Raw genomic sequence first — 13067 nt, 5'->3', positions numbered from 1 at the left:
TTCTCCAATTTTTCATTTCTTTTAATTGTCAGCCCCCCAGAAATTAATTAAGGACAGGAATGAATAAAATTTATTTGTCTAAACTGCCCATTTTTGTTTGAGAGTCGAGTGGCATATAAATGGTATAATTTTTTTTAAGAGGGTTAGGTAAAGGAGGATAGCTTCTCTTAATTTTCAGCTGAAATCCACTTCCCTGCATGTTGGACCATGTCTGTAGTTCTGATTTTTAGAGTAGCAGAGGATAGATCTGAACACTGAAGGTTGCCTGGGTTTCTGGAATGTTTTAATTGGAACCCCACTTTGTTGTTTATTCGTTTAGTCGCTTCCGACTCTTCGTGACTTCATGGACCAGCCCACGCCAGAGCTTCCTGTCGGTCGTCAACACCCCCAGCTCCCCCAGGGACGGGTCCGTCACCTCTAGAATATCATCCATCCATCTTGCCCTTGGTCGGCCCCTCTTCCTTTTGCCTTCCACTCTCCCTAGCATCAGCATCTTCTCCAGGGTGTCCTGTCTTCTCATGATGTGGCCAAAGTATTTCAGTTTTGCCTTTAATATCATTCCCTCAAGTGAGCAGTCTGGCTTTATTTCCTGGAGTATGGACTGGTTTGTTCTTCTTGCAGTCCAAGGCACTCTCAGAATTTTCCTCCAACACCACAGTTCGAAAGCATCGATCTTCCTTCTCTCAGCCTTCCTTATGGTCCAGCTCTCACAGCCATATGTTACTACGGGGAACACCATTGCTTTAACTATGCGGGCCTTTGTTGTCAGTGTGATGTCTCTGCTCTTAACTATTTTATCGAGATTTGTCATTGCTCTTCTTCCAAGGATTAAGCGTCTTCTGATTTCCTGACTGCAGTCAGCATCTGCAGTAATCTTTGCACCTAGGAATACAAAGTCTTTCACTGCTTCTACATTTTCTCCCTCTATTTGCCAGTTATCAATCAAGCTGGTTGCCATAATCTTGGTTTTTTTGAGGTTTAGCTGCAAACCAGCTTTTGCACTTTCTTCTTTCACCTTCATCATAAGGCTCCTCAGTTCCTCTTCACTTTCAGCCATCAAAGTGGTATCATCTGCATATCTGAGATTGTTAATGTTTCTTCCAGAGATTTTAACTCCAGCCTTGGATTCCTCAAGGCCAGCTTGTTGCATGATGTGTTCTGCATACAAGTTGAATAGGTAGGGTGAGAGTATACAGCCCTGCCGTACTCCTTTCCCAATCTTAAACCAGTCTGTTGTTCCGTGGTCTGTTCTTACTGTTGCTACTTGGTCGTTATACAGATTCTTCAGGAGGCATACAAGATGACTTGGTATCCCCATACCACTAAGAACTTGCCACAATTTGTTATGGTCCACACAGTCAAAGGCTTTAGAATAGTCAATAAAACAGAAATAGATGTTTTTCTGAAACTCCCTGGCTTTTTCCATTATCCAGCGGATATTGGCAATTTGGTCTCTAGTTCCTCTGCCTTTTCTAAACCCAGCTTGTACGTCTGGCAATTCTCGCTCCATGAACTGCTGAAGTCTACCTTGCAGGATCTTGAGCATTACCTTACTGGCATGTGAAATGAGTGCCACTGTTCGATAGTTTGAACATTCTTTAGTGTTTCCCTTTTTTGGTATGGGGATATAAGTTGATTTTTTCCAGTCTGATGGCCGTTCTTGTGTTTTCCAAATTTGCTGGCATATAGCATGCATTACCTTGACAGCATCATCTTGCAAGATTTTGAACAGTTCAGCTGGGATGCCGTCGTCTCCTGTTGCCTTGTTATTAGCAATGCTTCTTAAGGCCCACTCAACCTCACTCTTCAGGATGTCTGGCTCTAGCTCACCGACCACACTGTCAAAGCTATCCCCGATATTGTTATCCTTCCTATACAGGTTTTCTGTATATTCTTGCCACCTTTTCTTGATCTCTTCTTCTTCTGTTAGGTCCTTGCCATCTTTGTTTTTGATCATACCCATTTTTGCCTGGAATTTACCTCCAATGTTTCTAATTTTCTGGAAGAGGTCTCTTGTCCTTCCTATTCTATTGTCTTCTTCCACTTCCGCGCATTGCTTGTTTAAAAATAATTCCTTATCTCTTCTGGCTAACCTCTGGAATTTTGCATTTAATTGGGCATATCTCCCCCTATCACTGTTGCCTTTTGCTTTCCTTCTTTCTTGGGCTACTTCTAGTGTCTCAGCAGACAGCCATTTTGCCTTCTTGGTTTTCTCTTTCTTTGGGATGTATTTTGTTGCCGCCTCCTGAACAATGCTGCCAACTTCTGTCCAGAGTTCTTCCGGGACCCTATCTACTAAGTCCAGTACCTTAAATCGATTCCTCACCTCCACTGCATATTCCTTAGGAATATTAGTGAGCTCATATCTAGCTGATCTGTGGGTCTTCCCTAATCTCTTGAGTCTGATCCTAAATTGTGCAAGAAGAAGTTCGTGATCTGAACTACAGTCAGCTCCAGGCCTTGTTTTTACCGACTGTACAGATGTCCGCCACCTTTGGCTGCAAAGGATATAATCAATCTGATTTCGGTGTTGTCCATCTGGTGAAGTCCATGTATAAAGCCATCTCTTAGGTTGTTGGAAGAGAGTGTTTGTTATGCAGAGTGAATTGTCTTGGCAAAATTCTATCAGCCTGTGTCCTGCTTCGTTTTGTTCTCCCAGGCCATACTTACCTGTAATTCGAGGTGTCATTTGACTGCCCACCTTAGCATTCCAGTCTCCTGTGATGAAAATAACATCTCTTTTAGGCGTGTTGTCCAGTAGGTGCTGCAGATCCTCATAGAACTGCTCTACTTCAGCTTCTTCAGCATTTGTGGTTGGGGCGTATATTTGGATCACTGTGATGTTAGATGGCTTGCCCTGAATTCGAATTGAGATCATTCTATCATTTTTTGGGTTGTATCCAAGCACTGCTTTAGCCACTTTACTATTAATTATGAAGGCTACTCCATTTCTTCTGTGGTCCTCTTGTCCGCAGTAGTAGATCTGGTGGTCATTTGATGTGAAGTGGCCCATTCCAGTCCATTTCAGTTCACTGACGCCCAGAATGTCTATCTTTAATCTTGACATCTCACCAATAACCACATCCAATTTGCCCTGGCTCATAGATCTTACATTCCAGGTTCCGATGGTGTGTTGATCCTTAGAACATCGGATTCGCCGTTCACCACCAGCACCGTCGGCCGCTAGCCGTCCTTTCGGCTTTGAGCTAGCTGCGTCATCACGTCTGGGGCTAGTTGAGCTCATCCTCTGTTCCTCCCCAGTAGCATTTTGACCATCTTCCGACCTGGGGGTCTCATCTTCCGATGGTATACCGACATATCTCTGGTTGTACTGATCCATTTAGTTTTCACAGCAAGAATACTGAGGTGGGTTGCCATTACCTTCCCCAGGAATCGCATTTAGTCTGACCTCTCTGTCATGAACTTCCCGTCTTGGGTGGCCCTTCACGGTTTAGCTCATGGCATCATTGAGGTGCTCAAGCTCCAGCACCACGACAAGGTAACGATCCTTTGCTGAAGGGAACCCCACTATTTTGATAAATTAATTGCTTTAAGTAACACTATTTCTAATTGACATAAAAGTGGTCATTATTACCTGGATAGCAGTTCTTATACGTGTTGTACGGGTGTTTACACAAACTGTGAATGGGAGCAGGCAGACTCTTAGAAAAAGCTGTACTTTTCTTAAAGAAGGAATGCTTCCTCATGGTGGTACCTTTTAACTGAAAATTATTGTGTATGCATGATACAGTGCACTTTTTTGGAGGGGTGCCTTCAAGTCAGTGCTGACTCCTGGTGACTGCCTGGCAAGTCCTTGCAGTTTTCTTGGCAAGATTCCAGAGGTGGTTTGCCATTGCCTGCTTCTTAGGGTTGAGAGAGAGTGATTGGCCCAAGGTTGCCCACCTGGTCTTGTGCCTAAAGTAGGACTAGAACTCATGGTCTCCCAGTCTCTAGCCTGGTGCCTTAACCACTACACCATACTAGCTTTCATAATGCATGCGCGCGCGCGCGCGCACACACAAAACTAGACAACCCGTGACCCATTGGGTCATTGTTTCAGAGATATTTCCTTACCAGATTCCTCCATGCCTTCAACAGTGGCAGAGCTTCTAATGTACTGGAAAAATTCTTAAAAATTCAGGGAGACATTCAGAGATGTAGCTGCCTTGAAAGTAGCACATGTTGAACTGTATAGCTCAGTCAGACATCAGGAGTTGACCACAGGAATGGTTTTATGACATTTTGTATTACGTCATAAATTGTTTTATGATAATTTGTTGAACAGCTCTTACTGTTAAGAAATTTCTTCAAATGTATAGATGAAATTTAATTCCTTGAAAATCCCACCCCTTGAGTCTAGTCCTGCCCTCTGGCACAATATTGACCCAAAGACTCAAAGTATGGGAATAATTGCTATCTTCCCCTTCCCTACTAATGTTGGGCATGAGCTTAGAAAAATCATTATTTGACAACAAAAACTTTTTTGAAAGACTGGAAACCTTATGTGGACTTTTTGCTGAAAGAAGAAAGAAATGAAATGATTTATGGATTTGAAGATTAAGAAAGATGTGGATTAAACGAGGGGCTAAAGGGATTTGCATAACATCTAAGAGGGAGAAGGGGTAATAAGATTGTAATTATCTGTTGAAAAGAAGGTTGGAAGTCATTGATATAGTTCTAAACTTCAGGTTTTTTCTGTTTTTCGTTTCTTGCACTTCTTTCGTTCTCTTTTTCCTCTTTTCCTTTTGATTAGTCTTTTATTCTTTGTAAAAACTCTTAATAAAAAGAAAAAAGAAAAAGAAAAATCATTATTTGGAAGTGCTGTGATGATGACCCTTTTATCCTCTGGTTTGTCCCCCACCCCTTTCTCCTGATTTTCTTGTATTCTTGGATCTTTTCCTTTGGAGTACCAACTAACAGTACACGGGGGGGGGGGGCGGTATTTCTTCTCAGGAGGCTGCTCCCACCTGTGGGGTCTTCCAGGCCAAAAGAGGAAATCCCATTTATCTTTTTCCTTTGATTTCCTTTGATCCTCTTACCAGGTTTGTAAGAGATGTGAATAAATCTTACTGCTAGGCCTTATTGGTGTGTGGCAGTTAAGAAACTAATTCTTAGTCAAAATTAATAAAATGTGCTTTTAGTAGAACAACAAACCCAAATGTGCCTAAGCAAAAATAATAACTTAATGTGACTACCTAATCCTGTTCCATCTCTCAATTTTCCTTGCATCATGCTTTACTTAGAACGGAGATAAAGGGAAAAGGAGAATTTCTGGCAGTTCCATTATCATTTCCCAAGTAATGATAATCAACACACCTTATGATGGAGGAGGCATGGTTCTCTTCCATGTCATGATATAAGATGTTTCTTTTGAGGCTTAAATTTATTCTGTGAAGATCCTTTGTTAGGAAATGTACTAACATGCTCTTTTAGAGCACTGGGCATCCCTGGGAAGGCATGTTGGTGACTGCCCTTAAAATCTAAGGTTTTTGAGGATCTTGAAAGCCAGAGAACCTGTCATTTTTAGAAGCAATGTCAGGCCTTTCTCTTTGTGCTAAGATGTGATTGAAATTAATGCAAGTGATGCCTCAAGTTTGAGGCTTTGTTTTTTAAAAAAATCTAACTGGGTATTTATTTGGTTATGATATGCTCCTCTAGTAGGGATAGGATGAGTCTTCATTTCAGAGACTATTGCCATCAGAAATGTCTTCGACTCAACTCAGAATGGATTTCATGGTAACCGTTGCTGTCTCTTACCACCGGTTAATAGTTATTGTATTTTTTTTTCCTGTTTCCCTTTGTACAGGTATGGAGCAAAAGGAAGTGCTGTAAGAATAGAGGTAGTGGTGTATACAGGCAGAGAAGGAAAAAGTTCTCAGGGGTGTCCAATTGCCAAGTGGGTGAGTTTTTATTTTTTAGTAATATGTTTTACTTCCATTATATTTTGCAATTATACTGATGATGTTTAATGTTCATAAAATATTTTTCTTTAGTGCTCAAATATACATTTATATCCCACTGTAAACAGGACTGTTTTATGTGGTCAGATCACTATGTATTAAAAAGAATACGGTTACTGTACAGGTAGTCCTCACTTACCAACTGCCTCGTTCAGTGACCATTCAAAGTTACAACAGTGCTGAAAAAATAACTCTATGACCAATGCCTGCATTTATGACCTTCACAGCATCCCTCAGTCACAGCATCCCTCAGTCATTACAATCAGTATATGTTGTCTTGTGCCTGACCTGTTGTTTCCGCCCCCCCTTGCAGAGCAGAGAGATTGGAGAGGAAGGGATTACAAGAGAGTAAGCAGGCACACAATAGGGAGTATACCGGGCTATTTGGGTAGCGCTCTTGAGGTTGCCAGCACCACCACATTGCTTTTGACGTGTATCCCCACTGTGTCCCTGCCTACTTCCTTGTAATCCCTTGCTCTGCAATGAATGCAAATACAAACATTAATTCCTTTCTTCTTAATTATCCCAGCACAGGGGTGAGCATTCCAAAGGGTGGGGGAGTGGTTAAGAGGCAAACAAAAGTGGAGGGTGTGAAACTGATTGGTCTTGTCAGTTTCAAGCCAGAAAGCACAGTTGCCTCACTGATTTCCCACTTAGTGACCCCTTCACTTAGCAGTGGGGTTGCCTGTCCCAATTGTGGTTGCTAAACGAGGACTACCTGTACATAGTTAGTAATGCATGGAATTGAACAGCCAACAAAATGAAAACCAGGAAGAAAATTCAAGAGCATGTTGATGAAACACCAAGAGAAGGAAATGCATTCAAAACGTAACAAAGCCCCAATAGCTCTCAGGAAGAGAACAACATGGCATCAGCATCGGAAGAGATTGATCAGAATGAACTCCACAGCCTTTCTGTCAGTGTGCAAAGGTTACTTCTCAGACCAGTAAAAGGGCTGACAGTGATCAGAGCAGGGAACAGATGAGGACTTCCCTGCTTCGAGCCTCCTAGATGAAAATGTGCAAGGATTTTACTGCTCTAGATTAGCTATATAGGGGTCCCATTTGAAAGAAGATATCACTGGAATTCTTGATAGTAACCTTAACTTTCTTTCTAATCAATACCATTGATCTAAGATGTTGGATTAACCCTTAACTATTTCCAGTCTAGACTGCAAGGAGGGAAGTCTGGCACACTATTTTGAAAACCCCTGTCCAGGAAGCTGTCACCTGTCAAGGGAGCTTAACCGCATGGGCTCCAAGCGGGCTCTTTAAGTATAGCTAGACTCATAGGGGAAAGAAATGGTGCAGACCACAGGCCATGTGAAGCCCTCTGTGGCTTCGATGCAACTACAGGTGGTCCTCGGGTTACGAACATTTGTTCAGTGACTGTTCAAACTTGCGATGGCGCTGAATGAAGCAGACTGAGAGGGGTCCTCAGAGTTCCAGCCATCTCAACATCCCCGCAGTCACGTGACTGCAATTTCGGACGTTCCCTGCTGGCTTCCCACAAGCAAAGTCACTGGGGAAGCCAGCAGGAAGTCGGAAGTTGCAGCCACATGAGATCTTCGCTTAACGACCCATGCGGTCCTTGCTTAATGATGCCAACTGGGACTGCTGGAACTGTCATCACTAAGCAGCACAGCCACATGACTACAGGACTATCTGTATTGGAACTTCCCATATCATGGGTCACCAAAAATGGATGCAATTGTGATTGCATTTTGGCAGTAAACCTCATTTCTAAATTTCCCTGGCAACTGCTTAGAAACAGTCTCTCTAATGTTTAGCACTAATCGTCTACAAAGGACGTGTTGAAATGAACCCTGACAAATTAAAAATACTCAGGATGGTATGAATTTAAATCTTAGGTTATATACAATTACTTCAGAAATATTTTGGAACTGACCTCTTTGCCTTGTAGATTGCACCTTTGAATCTTGAAAATGCTTCACCATGTAAAATACACTGTGGGTCTGTATGTGTTTTAAACCCTGGGTCTCAGAGACCTTAACGTCCTTTTTAAGAATAACATGATTGGGCAATGATGGCAAACATATTTATAACAGTAAGCTATTCTGTTGTGGTTTTCATGTTTTTCTTCCAGACCTTTAGAAGCATTTAACTGGCCATTGACTATGGTGGAATGTTTTATTCATGTACAGATAGTCCTCATTTAGCAACCAAATTGGGACCAGCAACTGGCTTATTAAGCGAAGTGGTCACCAAGTGAAACCATGACTGTGCTTACACTCTTACTTCAACTTTCCTTTGCTTTCAAGACCTGTGAAGGTCACAAAGTTACTTTTTCATCACCGTTGTAACTGCGAAGGGTCACTGTATGAGACATTTGCTAAACAAGGACTACCTGTATTGAATTGATTATAAATTTCAAGTTGGGAACGGCTAAATATTCATAGATTAATTTACTAGTTGTTTTTTCCCCCTTTTTTTATAAGAGAAAAAATGAACCAATTGAGCTTGTTTCATAAATATATTGCTCAGTGTTGATTAGAACTGTTGGTTATGAACTGTCAGTGGGGATACCAATAGGAGTAGCAATCTCTTGCTAGCTGTTTCTTCTTTTAATACAGCTGATTGGGAGGATTAATAGCTCAGCAAAATGGTGGCATTGGAACTTTGGTGTCTGTAGGCCAATGGACTCTCCATACTATTTCATTTCTTACAGAACATTTCCTGCAGCTCATGTGTGTATTACAGTTGCCTGACTTATTCTGGAATTCAAAATTGTGCTGGGAACTTAATACTGAGAAAATAGTGATGTCCTGTTTGTCCTTCAAATAAATAATGTTCATGGTTCTCAGTAAAAGTGTAAGGCAACTCCTTGAGGAAGGTTTAGTTTTAAAGATGTTTTATTTTTAAAAAGTGTCTATATTTAATAAAGCATAAGCACAGTTTCTGTGTTGTTTCCAGCACAGTTACCTCTGAGTTTCTTGTGGCCAGCTCTGCAAGGTGCTTTAGTGTTTGTTAAGGTTGACTTGTTCTGTGAGTTGTACAGCTGCCATTGGGTCTGCCTAGATAACTGGTGCCGGCTGTGCCAACATGGATCTGCTTTCCCTTAAACTAAGAGGCCTGCCACAGATGGGCACAAACTTTTCTTGGCTGGGTTTGGGATCATAGGACTTAGCTTTAGCCCTTACCCAACAGAATCTTGAATGAAACAGATACGTGGTAGGAAAGAACTTAATCCTGAAACAGGTAGCCAGCTTTCATTGTAGTCAGAGCTTGGCCCTTTGAGTACACTCCCTCCTCATCTGTCAGACAAACAGCTCCATTGTTACTCTTGAACAAACACCAACATGTGGGTTCATTGTTTCTGAAATCACACTCATCTGTGATAAAGTAGGCACAAGGGTTTTATTACATGTGTTTGTGCAACAGAACACACCCTGATAAACTTTGCTCTGTTTGGTGTTCCCAATACATTCATTAAAATACATGGGGAATCTTTATACAACATTCGTTTCTTTCCCAGGGTGGGGGTGAGTGTTTTTAAAGTTAATGGAGAAATTCTGCTCAGTACAACTATTAAGGGAATGAAGGAGGGGATGTTAAGTTATCCTGAGTTCCCTGGATGAGCATGTTTATGACTTTTATAACCCAGGATTAATATTTATTTATTTATTCAATTTGTATAGCTGCCCAACTCACATATGTGACTCTGGGCAGCTCACAACAATTCTGACTAATTAAAAACAATAGCAAGAACAATAAAAAATACAAATAAAAACAATAAATATACAACTGTATTAAAACCACTATTAGAAACTCAAATACAAAACACAATCACAATCAGCAGGTGAACACCAATCATGCATCCCATTCAGAATAACCATTGACAAGGCTCACCACTATCACTGGACCCCCAAGCATGGTGGCACAGCCATGTCTTCAGGCCCTTCCTAGAGGCCAAAAGGGTAGGGGCCAGTCTGAGTTTCCGGGGAATGATGTCTCAGAGAGCAGGTGCCACGACAGAAAGGCTCTCCTCCTGGGTCCCTTCAGATGACATTCCTTAATAGACGGGACCCAAAACATGCCTCTCTTGCCAGATCTGATGGGATGGGTAGAGTGACCAGGGTGAGGTGGTCCCTCAAATATCCCAGTCCCATCTCAGTGCTTTATATATCATTACCGCCACCTTGAATTACACCTGGAAGCACACTGGTAGCCAATGCAGCTCATAGAGCAGAGGTGTAACATGCGCTGCTCAAGGAGTGCGCATAACTACCTGTGCTGCCACATTTTGCTCCAGCTGCAGCTTCTGAATGCTCTTCAAGGGCAGCCCCATGTAGAGCTGCTTATAGAATCCATTCAGGAGATAGCCTGGGCATGAGTGACTGACAGCAGAGCCGCCCGATCCAGGGAAGGGTGCAACTGGCACACAAGTCGAAGCTGTGCAAAGGCCCTCCTGGCCACGGCTCCCAGCTGTTCTTTGAGCAGGAGTCATGAGTCCAGGAGGACCCCTGCACACAGCGTCTGTTTGGGGCAGTGCCACCCCATCCAGAACAAGAGATGGTAAATCCCTGGAACCAGAAGGCCCCAAAGCTATTCAGTCTTGCCAGGGTTGAGCTGAAGCCTCTTGTTCCCCATCCAAACCCCCACAGTCTCCAGACTCCAAGACTGACATCAACAGCACTGGTAGTTCGCCAGGGGCAGAGATGTAAAGCAGAGTATCATCAGCATATTGAGGATGCCTCATCCCATGGCAGTCTCACCCAGCAGCTTCATGTAGTTGTTAAACAGGAGTGGAGAAAGTACTGAACCCTGAGGAACCCTGTAAAGCAGGGCCCAAGAGATAATTCCAAGAATAAACATTGGTGAGAAATTTGGAACATTTAATTTGTGTTGGTGAATCTAGAAAAAGATTGGTTGACAGTAGGTATTTAGAGTGTCAGTAGTTAGGGGCACTACTCTGAAAATAAAGTAGTTATATTAATTATGCACAGCTTATTAATTGTATCCCAAACTAGCTGTTATCTGGTAAAGCAGAAAGCTAAACGGCAGAAGTCTGTATTTGACATTGCGAAATCTCATTCATTTTCCTTGTCTTATGACAGTGAATTTGAGATATATCACACAACACAATTATGCATCACAGTAGTGTTAGATAATATAATTTAACGTTCCAAATAACTGGTAAAGAATGCAAGGGTTTGTTGCTTATGTAATTCCAACTTTGTTGAGTATTTTCCTTTCTGCAATCTAGATCTGTCCTTAAAGGTAGGTTTGGAGTTGTAAGCCTTAAAATGCACTGAATGAGCTACGAGATACAGTTCAGGGAAACACAAAACTAACCATAGAAGATAGAGCGCTCCATGTTTTTGAGATTTCAAGACTAGGGCAGTAGAATAGTAGGGCTGGATGTCTGGTGTGTATGTGTGGTGGGCGTGGAAAAAAAGAGCTAGCATATTTCTGATTTAGGTGATGAAATCAATAGGCTCACTGCGCAGAGACAAAGCTGCAATTCTTAAATCCTCTTCCACTTCACGGAGTGGCGTTATTTGGGGCTACTTCATTTGGATTGTATGATTCATTTGAAACTGAAAAATATAAATACATGAAGGGGAAGAGGCACCATTCTGTCGACCCTTGATCTGAGATTGAAGAATGAGGCTCAGGACACCAGGAATTATTATAGATACCAGGTTATTCCTCCAGAAGGTAAGTACTTGAGATCCCCAGGAAACCAGGCTGAGACCAGACATGTGGTTTAGCACAGGAGGCAAGGAAGTCACTCACTTGGAGTTGGTTATACAACACTTTGAAGGCAGCAACGTTAGAAGCAAGAAACATGAGACCAGACTTGTTCGTTAAAATAATGCCTAAGTGCCAAGCACCTTTCTTTAGGAGGAACAAATGGCTCTCGGTCTGTGATGATGTAAGGGCTGAAGAAAAGGTCATAGGATTTGGATTGCTGTATAAAGGGTTTAAATCCCTGAGTTTATAACAGCTGGGTTCTTCATTATCAGGAGCTTTTCTGGAATAAAAGTATCCTATCAGAGCTGTGTCCTTGGATGTCTGGCTGTAAGACTTTTGGTCTGGATGATGCCTACCAGCCATTTCCCTTTACTCCTCCACTGTGTTCCTAGCAGCTACCCTCTACTTGGGCTGTTTCCTTCAGCCTTATGACCAAGTGCATTCACTGTTGGGAATCATATTTTCTGTGCTCCTCTAAAGCTCTATCAGAATGGCTTGTACAGCCCACCCTCCCTTAAGCTCTCAGAGCAGGGAGATAACAGTAGAGATTTAGATTATGCATGCCCCCATGTATTGGGTTTTACATGAACCGCCTCCTCTTGGAGAGGGGGAATTACTTTATTTTTACAGTGTATATCAGTGTTTCTCAAACTTGGGAACTTTAAGATGTGTGGACTCAACTCCCAGAATTCTCCAGCCAGCCATGAATTCTGGGAGTTGAAGTCCACACATCTTAAAGTTCCCAAGGTTGAGAAACACTGGTATATATCCTATATGTTGTTTCACATTACAGTGACCACCAGGAGGCACCTCTACATTCACACACATCTCAATATAACAAGCAAAGGAAAGGAAACAAAAGCATCCTTATGCATTTAAGACCTGTTGCTTGGTGATTTCTGGTCATCTGAATTGAATGGGGTGAGCCAGAAGATGTTTACTATGGACAATGCAAGGAGGTTAGGATAGACCATGACACTTGCATACAGAAAGACATAGATTTGCCCAGCAAGAACCAGGCAGGAGAGGATTCTTTTCACATATTTGTGTCAGCATCCTGTTGTTGAGTGCAGTGGTGGCTGGGCCAGAAATGCAGAAAAAAATTATTTGTTACTGTATCTTCCTTGGTTAATTGAAGAAAAATAGGTTAGAAGTAACTTCCATCAGCATTTTGGTATCTAAAGATACCACTCTGTTTGTATACTTCAGATGGAACAAGCTTATAGATTATGGTGTTTAGTTTGCATCTCTGACTTATTCTTGATGCTGGTGAGAACAGGCTTTCTTCACTGGCTTCATTTGTGGTTCCTTCCACATTGCATGTGTTAATTGGCTCAGGTTGGCCTTGTATCTGGGGCTGACAACTGTAGGCACCTAGAGTCCTCCATTC

At 42.1% G+C, this 13067-nt stretch overlaps 1 protein-coding gene across 1 annotated transcript in view; it reads left to right on the top strand.

The window, feature by feature from the left end:
- TET1 (tet methylcytosine dioxygenase 1) overlaps positions 1-13067 on the top strand; it is an 88690-nt gene that overhangs the window by 48452 nt on the left and 27171 nt on the right. Inside the window, exon 6 of the mRNA XM_063307547.1 lies at positions 5807-5900. Coding sequence (XP_063163617.1) covers positions 5807-5900 — 94 coding nt within the window. The remainder of the gene's footprint in view (positions 1-5806; positions 5901-13067) is intronic.

This window comes from Candoia aspera, chromosome 6 (genome assembly GCF_035149785.1).
Source record: "Candoia aspera isolate rCanAsp1 chromosome 6, rCanAsp1.hap2, whole genome shotgun sequence".
Taxonomy (NCBI): domain Eukaryota; kingdom Metazoa; phylum Chordata; class Lepidosauria; order Squamata; family Boidae; genus Candoia; species Candoia aspera.
This window is presented reverse-complemented; position numbering and strand designations above follow the sequence as displayed.